At 35.4% G+C, this 14,564-nt stretch overlaps 1 protein-coding gene across 3 annotated transcripts in view; it reads left to right on the top strand.

Moving 5' to 3' along the window:
• LOC145293237 (uncharacterized) overlaps positions 1 to 14,564 on the top strand; it is a 284,727-nt gene that overhangs the window by 186,012 nt on the left and 84,151 nt on the right. For 2 of the 3 annotated variants that reach the window (XM_080139806.1, XM_080139805.1), the window contains exons 8-10: positions 1,238 to 1,306; positions 7,395 to 7,466; positions 10,256 to 10,483. In XM_080139806.1, coding sequence (XP_079995932.1) covers positions 1,238 to 1,306; positions 7,395 to 7,466; positions 10,256 to 10,483 — 369 coding nt within the window. The remainder of the gene's footprint in view (positions 1 to 1,237; positions 1,307 to 7,394; positions 7,467 to 10,255; positions 10,484 to 14,564) is intronic. The other variant, XM_080139807.1, reaches the window with a different exon arrangement.

Below are 14,564 nucleotides of genomic sequence, written 5' to 3'. Positions count from 1 at the left end.
TTAGGTTTAGACACAGATAAAGAGTGGGGGGGTGAATTATTGATAGTGGTTTCAGCTAGACGAGTAAAGGAAAATATAGTGATCATTAGGTAAATTTGTAAAAGTTTGGCGAGGGGGGGGGCATAGACTGAAGCTCAGTCGAACACTTTTCATGAAAATAACGATACATCAGAGACAAAAATGTCCCGATTTTTCCGATTCCCGATTTCGATTCGTCCCAACACTACTAGCTGGCTTATTCAGATATATGCTAATGTGGCCCTTATAGAACTCTGCACTAGATCACTTAGATCGCCACTTATGTAGGGCCCTTAATATGTAACAGTTCTTAAGATCTTGGTATTAACAAATGTGGAATCACTAAATTTAAATTAGCCAACTATTTTTTGTTTGTTTGTTTGTTTGTTTGTTTTTTAAGCTTGAGTGTTGCAAAATGTCATTTGACGGGATCTAGTGATGGGACGATTCCAACATTTTCCCCGATTTCAATACAATTACGGATTCTCTTCTACATTTCCGATTCCGATACAATTACCGATTACGATTCCGATTCTTTTGAATTTCTAAATATAGGGTGAGTCACGGGAAACGGATGTTTTTGATTCACCATTTTTTTTTTTTTTTCACGTAAATGTCATAAGCAAACACATGGTGTTCACGACTCCACGGTAGCATGAGGGCAATGAACTGAAAAGAAAAAAAGCAATTCAAAACCAATAACTAAAACAAAATTTAACGTAAAAGATAAACAAATAACAACAAACTAAACGGCATCTTAATCAGGTTTAAAGACTACCTTCCTCACTTCCTATCCCTTACTGAAGGAGAGCAAAGAGTGTTCTAAAAAAAAAAAAAACATCCGTTCCCCGTGACTCACCCTGCATATAGTTATTTCTGTTATTTGAGGAAAGGAGTGGATGACTACAAAGACCATGTATTTTCGGAAACTTTGGGAGTCATCTATAGATTTTAGTTTTACTTCGAGTTTAAAATCAATAGATATTTATCATTTTATCATTAATTAATACGAGACGTGGAAATTTTAGTTTTATACGAAAAATAAACAAATAAAAGCAATAAAAGAATCGTTTTGGGCATCGGAAAATAGGCACGAATTTTTCCGATTCCGATATCCCCCACAAAAAAAAAATTCCGATTTTTTGGATTCCCGATTCCGATTAATCGTCCCAACACTAATATATACGTTAAAACTTTTTTTCTTAATTCTTATCTGCAGGAAAACACTTTACAGAAGGAAGCCATCACGCAAAACGAAATCATTCCCAAACCGATAGAGACAACATCAGTAAGTCAACATCATTTATTCGTTATGTTCTGTTTTGTTTTTTTTTTACTTTTTTTTAAATGTTTTTTTAATGTTTTTTTTTTTAATAAATTTTACACTAAAATGGTACTTGTAAAAAAAAACAGGGTTTAAGCATACCATACTTTGTAGGAAATACCATACTTTGTAGGAAAGAACACCGCATGAAAGGATGCCTGTGCTATTAGGAGTTTATAGTAAAGCAAAGGTTGCGCAATCACCACTTGCATTATTCAGGGATAGGCATATTTCTTAGTATAATCCATTGTTAGAAAGATCTCTGAGACGACTGGAAGCAACACTTGGTAGAGCGAACATTTTTGTTAAGAAATGCTTAGTAAAATTATGTCTACATTATTTGGAGTTTGTAGATCACCACTACGACGTCTTGTATAATACATCGAGTGTTTATGTGTACTCAGCCAGTTGTCATAGCAACCAAGGTGGTCCCTGATATCATTCCGGCAACCTAGGAGCGATCTTAAACCATGAGACGCCTCTATTTTGGTATGAGGTATGGTCCGGTTTGATCCCAGGAGGTGCACCCTCCTGCTTTGGGAGGAGAGATGGTGGTTCATTGCCGATCGCCAGAGGAGCCCTTATAGGGAGAATCCGATGAGTCATATACGGCTATTTTTTTATTTTATCTTTTTTTTTTTTTTTGCCCCAGCTAGTGTGGCCCCACCCCCTAGGAGAAACTGGTTTTCACCACCTCCCGGCCTTATGCCCAACCTTGGTGAAGTGAACAGTTAGTGAATCTCGAGGCGCAGTCGGTAGATTGAAGGGCGTTGGAGAAGGGGGGGAGGGTCGTTGTCTGTCGGTGTTTCAAAACCGCTGTCTGTTTTGATTATAGCACGTAGCCACTCTAATGAGCACTGCATTCCCACTGGGCACTGTTGGAGATAGTTCGACTAATTACAGTGAATGAGAAAAAGACAGATAGATAGATAGATATATATATAGAGAGAGAGACAGACAGACAGACAGACAGACAGACAGATGCAGAGAGGGGATAGAGAAGAACCAAGGAATCATGTTTCAAGTTTTGTGACATTTCCAGACGAGCTGGCAAATATATGAAGCAACATGTTAATTAAGCGATTCGGCATAAAAAAAAAAAAAGAAAATCGGCAATCGCGTGCTGTATAAGGGCGTGGTTTGAAATAACACACCCAGGTGACTAACGCAGGATAAAGATGCAACTATTTTATTTAAACTTATTAGATTTTACAAAAAAAACAAAAAGTGTTTAAAAAAAAACAATGTAATAACTTTTAATAAAATATTTTCATCTTGGAGATGATTTCAAAGGTATTTTGTCTGTTTATTCAACATTTCGTACTGTTTTATTGATAACGGAAAACTTGGAATAATAACTACAAGGTAACCAAAACGTTCTGTCCATTTTTAAGGAAGACAAGGAAAACGCTTCTACAGTATAAGTAACCCAAATTTAGTCTTCGAAATAATCGCCGTCGACATCCAGTACTTTCTGCCCATGTGTCTCCAGCTCTTCAATCCACTTACTCGGGTTAGGGTTTGCCTACAAAAAAGTCCGTGAGGACTTGGCATAAGTTGGCTTTATTAGTAAACGATTTCCCACGAAGCTGATTATCCAGAAAGTGGAAGAGGGTGTAATCGAATGGCGCAATGTCGTATGAATAAGGAGGGTGACCCGACAAGCAGCTAAATCACACCCCTACACAGTAGAGATCCCTAGATGTAAGAGAGCTTTCTACTTTAGAATTCCTTTCCGGGTCCCTGCTTCCCCAACTGTACTGACATGCAGAAGTTCAAGTGTAACGCGAACCAACATCTTGCTGTCCAACTCCCTACATAGAACCCCTGTAGCTTAGGTCCCTAATAATAGCCCCTTACATCAAAATGGCAATGTGCCTTGTTTGGGGTGAAAATATATTTTTTAAAAAAAAAAGTATCTCGCCTAAGTTACTGTATATGACATGAGGTCTCGCGTTATCATGAAGAAAAAAGAACACCTTTGCGATTCACCAGTGCTGGCTCGTTCTGACGTAATGCGTATTGTTTCAGTTGCTGTGGGTACAGGTCTCCAGCGACCGTTTGACCTAGTGGTAGCAGTTCATGAACCATTTGATGAACTGTTTACTAAACATGATTCTGTATATGAGTTACAGTATAATCTTGCGTGGATGCATAAGCAGTCTTGTGGTATGAAGGACAGCGTCATCATGAGACAACCAATATCTGGAATGCTTCTTAGGAATTTCGTACAGAACCCACTTTTCATCACCTGTAAGCACTCGATTGAATAAGGATGCGATACCGTAGCGAGAAAACAACGATGCGCGTGCTGCCACTCGTTGTCCCTTGTGGACCTCCAACCCACTTACTGAGTTTGTACGTCTTACCTAGATGGTGTAAGTGAAGTCTGTTTCATCGGAAACGTTGGACTGCTTTGTAAGTTCACCGGATGCTAGACTACAGTCCTCTTCGATGGCTGCCTTCAGGACTCCGTCATTCAAGACCTGTGATCGTCTACTGTGAAGCCCATCACGGAGGGACAAATATCCCACCTTGCATCACATTCATTCACAGCATACTTCCCAAACGCTGGACATATGCGACGACTTGATGCAGCTGCTGATAAGCCTACTTTGAAGTCGAAAAGCAAACAGTGCTGAACGAGATCTCTGTACATTGTCTGATGTTCCTATTTCGGCTGTCCGAATTTGAAAAAAAAAAATGCTACGCGCATTTCATATATAGTTCAACTACATTTTATGGCTACTAAAAAAAAAACGGGCAGAAGTTTTTTAGTTACCTAGTAAAAAAACAAGTCATTACCAAGAAACGAGTAAGTTAGTAAGTATCCTGTGCAAGTTCTAATTAAAACAAACCATTAGAAGAATGGCATAAGGAAAATCAGTTATAGCGTCCGTACAAATTATGTGTAAAATTAATTGTAAGGCAGTTCAAATCTCTTATCATGGAGCAACGAGGCAATGAGTGTCGTGAAAATGTTTTGTGGGTAAATTGTATCAAATATTAATTTAACTTTTTTTTGCGCGTAAAATTAACCGACTCCGGACATAAGCGTGGCCTTCGTTATAAGATGGCCGGCCAGCTGAAAAAATGACGTCATCGCCGAGGTCCCAACAAGCAAGATATGTGGAACTCTTAGACTGTCAATAATGAACAGTAATTTTTACAGACAGCGTTACAAAACTTCAAAATTGGATTGAAATAAAGAAAGAACACGATTTATACTGAAACTCATCTAATATTAATAATAAAAAAAAAGAAAAAAAGCAGAACACAAGCAAAACATTTGATATGAGTTAAGACAATAAACAAATATTAAAATTAAACTTTTTTTTTTAAATCAAAATGAATATTTTTTTTAAATCAAAATGAATATTTTTTAATCAAAATGAATATTTTTTAATCAAAATGAACCACAATATTTTTTCAAAATCAAAAACAATATTTTTAATAAATTCATGAAATATTGCACAGTAAAAAAATTAACCTAAAGAAAAAATCATGTTTCTTATTTAAGATTATTTCACCACATAACAAAAATAACATGCAAAATCATTTTTTTATATCCATATTTTCAGTTTGTTAAAATACGTGGGTTTGTATTACTGTACATATAGATTCGAAAAAGTTGTCAAAAAACAAATATATAACAAATAAATGTTATCAAAGGCAAGATAAGTTACTTTTCTGCCAAACTGGATATATTTTTCGTGTTTTTATTCAATGTAACATGTTTATTCAGCTCGAAAAACATAGTGTTTACCGATGTATTCGAAAATTCCAGATGGCGTCTGATTCTCTCTTTAACACGGTAAGTTTGGGATAAGGTGTTATAAATACAAAACCGGATAAAATACTGTTAAAAACTCGCTCAATATATGTTACCGTGACATAGGTTGACATATATTCGGCGGGTTTTTAATAGTATCTTGTATAGTTTTTTATTTATAACACCTTATCCCAAACTTACCGTGTTAAAGAGAGAATCAGACGCCATCTTGAATTTTCGAATACATCGGTAAACACTATGTTTTTCGAGCTGAATAAACATGTTACATTGAATAAAAACACGAAAAATATTTGGTAGAAAAGTAACTTATCTTGCCTTTGATAACATTTATTTGTTATATATTTGTTTTTGACAACTTTTTCGAATCTATGTGTACAGTAATACAAACCCAATTACGTTAATGAAATGAATTGTACTTATTTACTATGCCTCCCCACGGGACAGAGTTAGACACCAGGGTCGTTTTTTAACGTGGAGAAAAGGTACAAAAATAAAAATTGTCTCAGTCGTGAAGGATTTCTCCTCCATCGAAAGAGAACAAGAAATAGAATGCAGCATCTGGAGAACAGATACTACACTTTGATCTGGTCCCGAAGGCCAAGACTGTTTAAGACCACGAGTAAACGCGCGTTTTTTTTTTGTTTTTTTTTTAGTTTAGTTTCATAAGTATTTTTAAATTTTATCTTTCTAGCTTTAAAAAAAAGTTTTAAAATTTTATCAGCCGGCATAATTTATTTTTAAATATTGAAAAATTTCAGAAAAATAAATTATTGTTAGATTTTTAAAACGTGTGTCAACAGCTTAAAAAAATCGTGTTTTAAAGAGTCGATGTTATGTTGTCTCGCATTTTCATTAGTTTTGTATGCTGTAAAAAAAATTTTTTTAATATTAGCAATTTATTTGAAGCTTCTTCTTTTGAATGGTAGAACATTTAGGATGATAATATTGAATTAAATTATAGTTACATCGTGTTAAATACAGGGGGGAGCACGTTAAAACTTACTTTGCTGAATGGAGATGGTGTAAAATCTTTTTTTTTTTTTTTACTGCATTATAATTCTTTATCTTTCGGAAATGAAAATACTGTCACTTTTTGGTCCTTTACGATAATTTCCTCAGCAAGTTGGAACGATGCACCGTGAAGGCATTTTAATAAAAAAAAGAAATATTACACTGACTTCAAGACGTTACGAATGCCTACCGGTGACTACCGGTGTCACCGGTATGGACTATCCGTGATGACGTCAGCAGATTAAATTATTTTTGCTCACCGGCCATCTTGTCTTTTAAGACGGTATTGACATATGACATCGATTCCAACGTCGCATTTTTTTAATATTGCGGAAGCACGCATTTTCTGCGCTTCCGGTTGTATGAAAAAAAATATGCTTATCAAATCAAGAGCTGATATTGCTGCTACCGCCGCTGCTGCTGCTGCTGCTGCTGCTAATCAGATTGTTGGCTTTTAGGATCTCAATTCTGTCAAGTTTTTTTTTTGTTTTTGTTTTTTTCTTATTTCTAATTCTTGTATAGATGTGTATGGGGATCATTGATAACACGACTAAATTAAAGGGAGTAAGTCTCGCGTTGTCTTCTTGAATGGGTCCAAAAAAAAGACGAAATATTATTTAACTGTCAACAAAAATGAAAATAAATATGTTCGATTGATTTTGAACATAAGTTGTTGATCGTCTATGGATCCGAAACCAATCGGACGCCGATATTGTTATTTTTGTAAGAAGTGATTGTTGACAGGAAGCATCACAGCGAAAGTCTATATATGTGAGATAAAAAGAAAGAGAGAGAGAAAGAAAGAGAGAGAGAGAAAGAAAGAGAGAGAGAAAGAAAGAGAGAGAGAAAAAAAACATCTTCATAGACGGATAGCCTGTTTTTATACACCTAGCCACACTGTGTACACCGCCCTCATATTGTCGACATCACTGCGGACACGTCTTTCCTGCTTGACATCACAATCAGCCAAAACAAAATTCCAGGTCGTAATGCACGTGGTTTCATCAGTTTCATCTAGGCCCACCTATAAACTTTAAACACGGCCGGCGTAATGTAACATCACACTTCTCTGACCTTATAAGTTTCATCATTCGACAACAATCGATTGGTTTTCCAACAAACTGCTTCTTTTAACAACGCAATTTCTCATGTTTTTTGTTTTGTTTTGTTTTTTCTCGTTTCATTTTTTTCTCTCTCTCTCTCATTTTTTTTTCCTCATTTTTTTTTTCTCTTTCTTTTTTTTTTCAGTCTGAAGAAAAGAGTCAAGAAAAGCATGTCATCACTGAAAGCGAGAGACTCAAGGAGACCGACCATCGTAAGGTAAGATGCACACCGCTATGAGAAACGAGACAGAGAGGAAATTGAGCCTCTCGCCACCCGACTCGTAAAATCCTTTAGCAGGAATGGATAACAAACCAGAAGACTAAAAAAAAAAACACATCTTTAGCCTCTACATTTCATAATGCTATTGAGCTTAGTGTTTATCTAAAGTGTCAATGTTTTCGAACATAGTCTTTCTTTAAAAAAACAATATGGTTGGACTAAACAGTAGCACATCTCTAAAATTCTAACCGCCATTAATTTTGAAAATTATGAAAGTTAATTTTCTTTCTATTTTAAATCTTTCGTTCTATCTTTCGTCTTTTTCTTTGGACTTTTCCTTTTGTTCGTTTTCTTTTCTTTCTTTTTTACGAGTTAGAGGGACTTTACTTTCTAAAAATTTTATTTTGACGAAAATAACGTGTATAGTACATAAATTTATTTATTTATTTATTTACTTATGTACGGACTGTTATCCTCATCTTCATAGTTGTTTTTCACAACGTTTCGGCCAACTATTACTCTGGCCTTCGTCAGGTGCTTATCCAAGACAGGATAGGAATGCTGAATATCTTAACTGAATCTTCAGTAATTACTGCCTTTCATAGTCGTTGTCCTATCACCACGTTTTGGCCGACTAATCCTCTGGCTAGCTTTTGGTAGGAGTAAAACTGTGATAAAATTTGTAAAGACATTCTATCTCAGAATTGAGAAATATACAATAAAGAAAACTTTGTTTATTTGCAGACTCATGGTTGTTGTTTCGGCCAACTATTCCTCTGGCCTTCTTCAGGTGGCTAACCGCGACGGGATGGGAATGCTGAATCTTTTAACTGCATCCTCAATAATTACTGCCTTTCATAGTTGTTGTCGTCTCACCACGTTTTAGCCAATTAATCATATAGCCGACCTTGGGTAGGATTGAAGACGCTTTCTTTAGACAATGCTTACCTGGAACCGTAGAGATTCAACGCCTCTATCCACTGGGCCACTGGCCCCGAAGTTAACTACCTGACGAAGGCCATAGGAATAGTTGGCCGAAACGTCGTGAACCAACAACTATGAAGAGGAGGATAACAGTCCGCAAATAAATAAGTACGTAAATTACTCATCTCAAAGGATTCCAATAATAAAAAATAATATGTGTATGGGACAGTTTATTGGTTGCTGTGCGTTAGATATTGATTAAGGGTGTATCCATGTCATTAAAAGGTTGGAGATGAATCGTAAATCTATTCTCATAAGTGTAGTTTATCACTTAGGTGGAGGTTTTATGTTAAAGAAAAGACATCTATATCAGTTAAATTGTCTTCTAAGGATATCAAATTAAGTGAATGGGTTAATGTAGGTTTGCTATTATTATAATATGTCTGGTATGACTTATTATATTAGTCTCTAACTAATAATGCTTATGAGCCTATCAGAGAGTCTGTGTGAACCGATTAAGTTTAAATATCGATTGTGTATATTTTATTTAAGGGTATTCGGTATATATATTTAGATATTTAACTAGTAAGTTTTATATATAAATATATTCAAAATATTACTAAGAAGTAAAATGGACAGGTGCCTACTAATTCATGTTATTTGTGATAAGTGGGAATTATTGGAGTGCAGGTGCGCGTTATAATTGGGTATATAGGTTGGTTGTTTGTGTTTTACTGGATATCAACCCTTTTCAGACTATTTAATGCCGAATCCAGTGATTTTGAAAACAACTTTTTTGATAGAATATATTTGGGTTTTTTTTTCAAATCGGTTTCTATTTAACTTACAATTGGGGCCCTAACAGGTACTACCACTCCGGGTCAGAGTGGACCTGGAAGCAATGGCAATTAAAGGGTGGATCCACACTTCCCAAAGCCCGCAAGTTGGGGCGTCAACATCGAATATAGTTTAAGGTCATATCCAGGACCGGGTATATAGGAGAGGTTTGATGTAATATGTGTAATTCATCAGAGTTTGGGAGGGGTTGTTATATACTATATAACAAATTAATTAGATATTGATTAGAAAGGTCTTTGAACAGAGTGTGTCATATATTATTTCAAATGATTTGGAGAGCTTTACATTTATGTACGAGCAAGGTTGCAGGTGTTTTATGTGATGTCGATGTTGGTCCATTTAGCATGTAAAAATTTTCTTTGTGATCGCACTGTTTGAATATCTCGTTTTTAATGATTATTAATTGCCTGTAGGGTCCTATCATTTTCAGTGATGCGTAGCGAGCAATTCCTTCAGGTAGGGTTATATATAGGGTGTTTGTATATCAATGACCTTCCATTTAATTTCATAGGGAACATTAAACTCCTTGACTGACCAGGTGGTGGTTGTTTATTTTTTCCTGAGTATTTGAAGATACTTTGGGTCATCCCAATGAAGATTTCTTCTCTCTTGGAGTCTACACCATATGTATGTGCATGTGTGTATGTATGTGTGTGTGCGTGTATGTGTGTGTGTGCGTGCGTGCGTAATGAGAAAGGAGATAGATAGACAAAGAGAGATATATATGAAAAAATGTTTCTATTTTTAATAGTAAATAATTGATGTCTACGTACGCTGAATGAATGTATTAAAAAAAAGTAAATTAATAACTCTAGCAATTCAAATGATTCGAGTTGTGATTCGAACTTATTTCGTTCGTTTGATCCTACGTCACAAATAGCCAAATATATTTGTCATCATCCGAGAGACTCGCGCGAAAGATGACTGTTGACAACCCGGCCATTTATAGATAATTACAACTCTTTCTTTTTTGTTACCTTTCTGTTACCTATTCTTTCTTTTAGGAAAGTAATTGTCGTCTGCATGACGCCGATGAAGACGGCGCAAAATCGCAGACGACAGCTGAAGAACCCGTGAAATTGCGAGAAAAGAAAATAATTAAGGCAGACGACAAGAAAGTCGAAGATGAGGACGAAGAAGAGGATCCTGAAGTTGCTGCCGTCTTGGCTGCTGCCGCCGCTGCTCTTGCGCGTACAAGACGATGGAGCCAAGAACTACAAGAACAGATGGAAGTAGGTTCTATCTCCATTTTCTTTCTCTGGAGAAAGGCCGCCATTTTGTTTTGTGTTTTAATTATTAGCTAGCGGAATGATCTGTCGTTACCCGGTTTGGTTTGTCACTTTTTATTACATACCAACTTTTTTCATGTCATTTAGTACCAAGACGCAATGTCCATTGTAAATGGTTTATTATCTACGATTATGAGAAGAACGAATTTCATATTTGCTCCATAAAGCTTCGCCGAATAATTAAGAATAGAAGTTCTCCCTAAAAGAAGGTATTAGATCGATGCAAACGTTTTTTTGCCGATTTAAATGAAAAACTATGTGATTTTTTTTCAATCTTTATTCATAATAATAACAACGATTTTTGTTATCCATAACTTGCTTCCTTCAGTCAATTAGTTTATAAATGCATCATTTGTAAAATTCTTTATGCTTTGATGTGAAATATGAATCTAACACATTTTCAATCTCCTCTTGTGGTGTTAACCTAACGCTATCTAAATTGTTTTGTAATCCTCGAAACAAGTGATAATCCGAGGGAGTTAGGTCAGGGGAATATTCAGGATAAGGCGAAATTTCTCAACCAATTCTCCTACATCTTTTGTCGGTAGGGCTGTGTGAGTATGAGCATTATCATGATGGAAGATGGTTCTCTTTGTTGAATTAATAAATTCGTTTTCGGGGTATTACAGCAAAATACCAATGATGCTTTAATAATCTCAAAGAAAAAGTTGTAAATCAACCATGGTTGCATGTTTAAGCGATGACAATATGTATATAATGAACTACAATTGTTTAAAATGTCCTTTCTACAAACTAGCAAAAACTTTTGCGCTGATCCAAAAGCTACTGTTGTCGATGCATTGTAGATTTGCAGGTTATACTGAAATATTTGCTAAAGGCATCTTCATAGCTGTGTTTTCTTGTAGGAAGGTTTCACTGTACTTCAGTTTACAGTACTTGATATTCCCAAATGTTTCTTTTATGAGAATTGCTCCAGACAAGGCATGAAGTCACTTGATGTACGAAGTTAAAGAATATTGTTTCAAGGCCAAAAACTAGCCAATGATAAGTATTAGGTGGATATATTCCGAGCCACGAAACCGCAATTCTTCCCTCTTTGTCAGAAATATCGTATATGGAATGTGAGGACTAAAGGACAAAATAAGGGAGGCGAGAGTTACTAGGTTACCGAAAGTAAACGCAGAGTCCACTTTCTACTTACCCATGATATTGGCAATGCTCAGGATATGAATTGCTATTTTACTAATGTCTGGAAGGGATGGTTGACCCTTTCCAAGCTACTTTAGCGCATAAAGACAATATATCTAATGGAATTTGAACTTAGCATAATCCATTTCTTTTAAATTAGAAATCGCCGGAAATCCACCAAGAGGAACGCCGATGATGAGATGTGCAAACGCCTTGCACAATGATTTCGGTAAAACCAGCCTTCGCTCGGGCCAAGCCTATGATCGTGCCAAGTGGAAACAAAAATCTATTATTACTGGTTTCGCCATAGGTTGGAATTCGATGCCTCTCGCCAGTCTCAAGAGACAATAGACACCCCGTGGAATTGTGAGGCAAGGTTTGCGCAATCTCCAACCACACCTCTCCTGAATCGGCACTACTTGGATCCAACGACAAGGCGAGGCTGAAGACTGGCTGGAAACAATGCCAAGATAAGCGAAGAGCACATACAGCACCTGGTATTCCCAGATGGTCACTTGGGATTAACGCAAAATAAAAAGAAGATAAAAATCTAATAATAATAATAATAATAATAATAATAATAATAATAATAATAATAAAAGCGCGACGGTATCTTTTAGTCCTGCGTTTCCCAACGTTTTTATCTTCGTAGAACACTTCCAAAAATAATGATGTCCCGAGGAACCACATACATAAGAAATTATTTTACAATGTTATTTATTTCTCATTCATAACGTAAGCAATTTCTTTTTCTTTTTAGAACCGATTTAGATTAAAAAGAAATTGCCTTTCTCAAATTTATTGCCAACTAGCTGGCAACCTGGCGTTGCCTGGTCGTACAATATGCAATGATTAATCATGATATTTTAATTTATCCAGATTGTGTAGTATTATTATAAAATCAGTCCTCTACTGATTATTATATATTACGAGGAATAATTTGCCTAGTGGACTAATTCGCAAAAAATAATAATGATAATAATAATAATAATAATAATAATAATAATAATAATAATAATAATAATAATAATAATAATAATGTCGTTCATCAAGTTCCGTCTGTGTTTGTTTACAATATCACTTCAGCTCATATTTAGGCTTGGCGATGAATGCCCAGGAAAGGTCACTTCTGATTAATGTTTACTTTTAAAAAAGGAAGAAATGATTTGCGGCGATTTTTAAATAGTACCTCTTCTTTTATCATAATTTGAACTCATTAATAAGAAAAGATTAAAATAAGATGGTGAGGTACACCCAGGCTTGAACAGGGGGTCATTCGATCTGTAGTCGAATGCTCTAACACTAAGCTATATCTCCAGATTATAATAAATCTGTTTCTTTAAGAAGAAATGATTTGCTGAAATTTTAATAGCTCCCTTGCCAGTGTAACGTAAAATATTCCACTGTAAAATTATTCTTTTGTATCTATAAGAGAGAAAAGCTATTTTTAAGATCGGATCTTTTCGATTTTCGATACTTATCGGATGAATTTCTGTACAAATCACATCTAAGAACTCTGCCAGACATATAAATTAGCTTTGTGTGAAATATGCAAAAGATCGGCTCTCAGCCGTTTCGGAACCTATGAGGAACTCACATACACACACACGCGCGCGCGTGCGCACAAAGTAACTTTTATATAATAGTAGAGATAGGGATTTGGAAAAAAGGAATTAAAATGTTTTTTTCTGAAACTAGTTAAAACACTTAATCAGGGCGATTCTGTGGTTGCCTTTCGTTTTCCCAGGTTCTTTCTAGAAAGAACCTGGTACTTGCAAGAGCGATCGCGTGGAGATTGCCAATATTCGTCAGTGAATTTGAACTTGGAATACCCATTTAGCCCATCCGTGTCGTTAAGTACTTACCCACCACATTAAAAAACGCCGAAATCATTTTTTTTTCTGTGACTCTCACTCAGTAGGAATATTCTTTTTCTATTTTCACAATCGATGCACACACACACACACACACACACACACACACACACACACACACACACACATATTACTTTCAGATATACACATACTTAGTTTCACATATGCAATAACTATGTTCTCGTTGTTTGTTTGTTTATAAATAAACTAGTAGCTCGAGCATTGTAAAAGCGGTGGGCGAATGTTTATTTAATGAATATTTGATAAGGTCTTTTACGAGCACCGATCCATGGTCCAGTGGTTAGAACTGCCGGCTATCAACGCGATCGTTTGTAGGTTCAACCACGGCTAGGGAAAGGTTCTAGTCTAGCCGCACTGATGACTTATGACAATGAAACAGTACTGTATGTGGATGACTATATATATATATATATATATATATATATGTATGTATGTATATATATATATATATATATATATATATATATATATATATAGAGAGAGAGAGAGAGAGAGAGAGAGAGAGAGAGGGGGGGCTATTTTTAAGATTGGGGTTTTTCGATTTCCGATACTTATTGGATGAATTTCTGTACGAAACATATCTAAGAACACTGTCAGACATATAAATTAGCTTTGCAAAAGATAGGGCATTCATTGTCAAGCCCAATTTCAGCCAAATATATATATATATATATATATATATATATATATATATATATATATATATATATATATATATATATAATTTAACTTCTTTCCGAGAAGTTAGACACAAGGTTAAGTGTGCCTTTGAAAGCAAGAAGTGGAGCGAACTGGATTCGAACTCGACACACCCTGGTTTTCAATCCGAATCAGTCACCATCACTCACCTACATTCCTTGTTATTTTATTGATGTGAATCATTGTCTTTTCTTTTTTTTTTTTTTTTGCTTTTTTTATTTTTGCTGTTATTTTTTTTTATTTACTAATTGCCTCTTTATTATCATTACTGCCTGAAAAAA

The sequence above is a fragment of the Euprymna scolopes genome, chromosome 14 (assembly GCF_053919585.1).
Source record: "Euprymna scolopes isolate OS-2025 chromosome 14, ASM5391958v1, whole genome shotgun sequence".
Lineage (NCBI taxonomy): Eukaryota > Metazoa > Mollusca > Cephalopoda > Sepiida > Sepiolidae > Euprymna > Euprymna scolopes.
The sequence above is the reverse complement of the archived record's forward strand: the minus strand, read 5'-3'. Positions and strand labels throughout refer to the sequence as shown.